This window comes from Eimeria tenella, genomic scaffold, assembly GCF_000499545.2.
Source record: "Eimeria tenella Houghton genomic scaffold, Eth_scaff1779, whole genome shotgun sequence".
Lineage (NCBI taxonomy): Eukaryota > Apicomplexa > Conoidasida > Eucoccidiorida > Eimeriidae > Eimeria > Eimeria tenella.
In genome coordinates, this window is record NW_013541608.1 from 1,195 (window position 1) to 1,430 (window position 236).

The 236-nt window shown below is 44.1% G+C and overlaps 1 protein-coding gene across 1 annotated transcript in view; it reads left to right on the plus strand.

Moving 5' to 3' along the window:
• Window positions 1–236, plus strand: part of ETH_00041705 (FF domain-containing protein, putative) — a gene marked incomplete at both ends in the record, with an annotated part of 3,114 nt that overhangs the window by 1,108 nt on the left and 1,770 nt on the right. The window contains one exon of the mRNA XM_013373827.1: window positions 1–161. Within this exon, the coding sequence (XP_013229281.1) occupies window positions 1–161 (161 nt within the window). The remainder of the gene's footprint in view (window positions 162–236) is intronic.

The window sequence follows — 236 nt, forward strand, 5'->3', positions numbered from 1 at the left end:
CAGCAGCAGCGGCAGCAAGCGATGAAGACTCTTCTGAAGATGATTCCTCAGAAGAAGCAAATAAAGAATTGATTTATTTAAAAGATTTGGAAAGAAGAATGGAAGCTTTCAAAGAAATGCTGCGCGAAGAAAACTTCGGCCCTTTTGCTGTTTACGAAAAGGTATACCAGCAGCAGCAGCAGCAGCAGCAGCAGGAGCAGCAGCAGCTCTTTCTTTTAGTTCCTTTCACTGCTGCT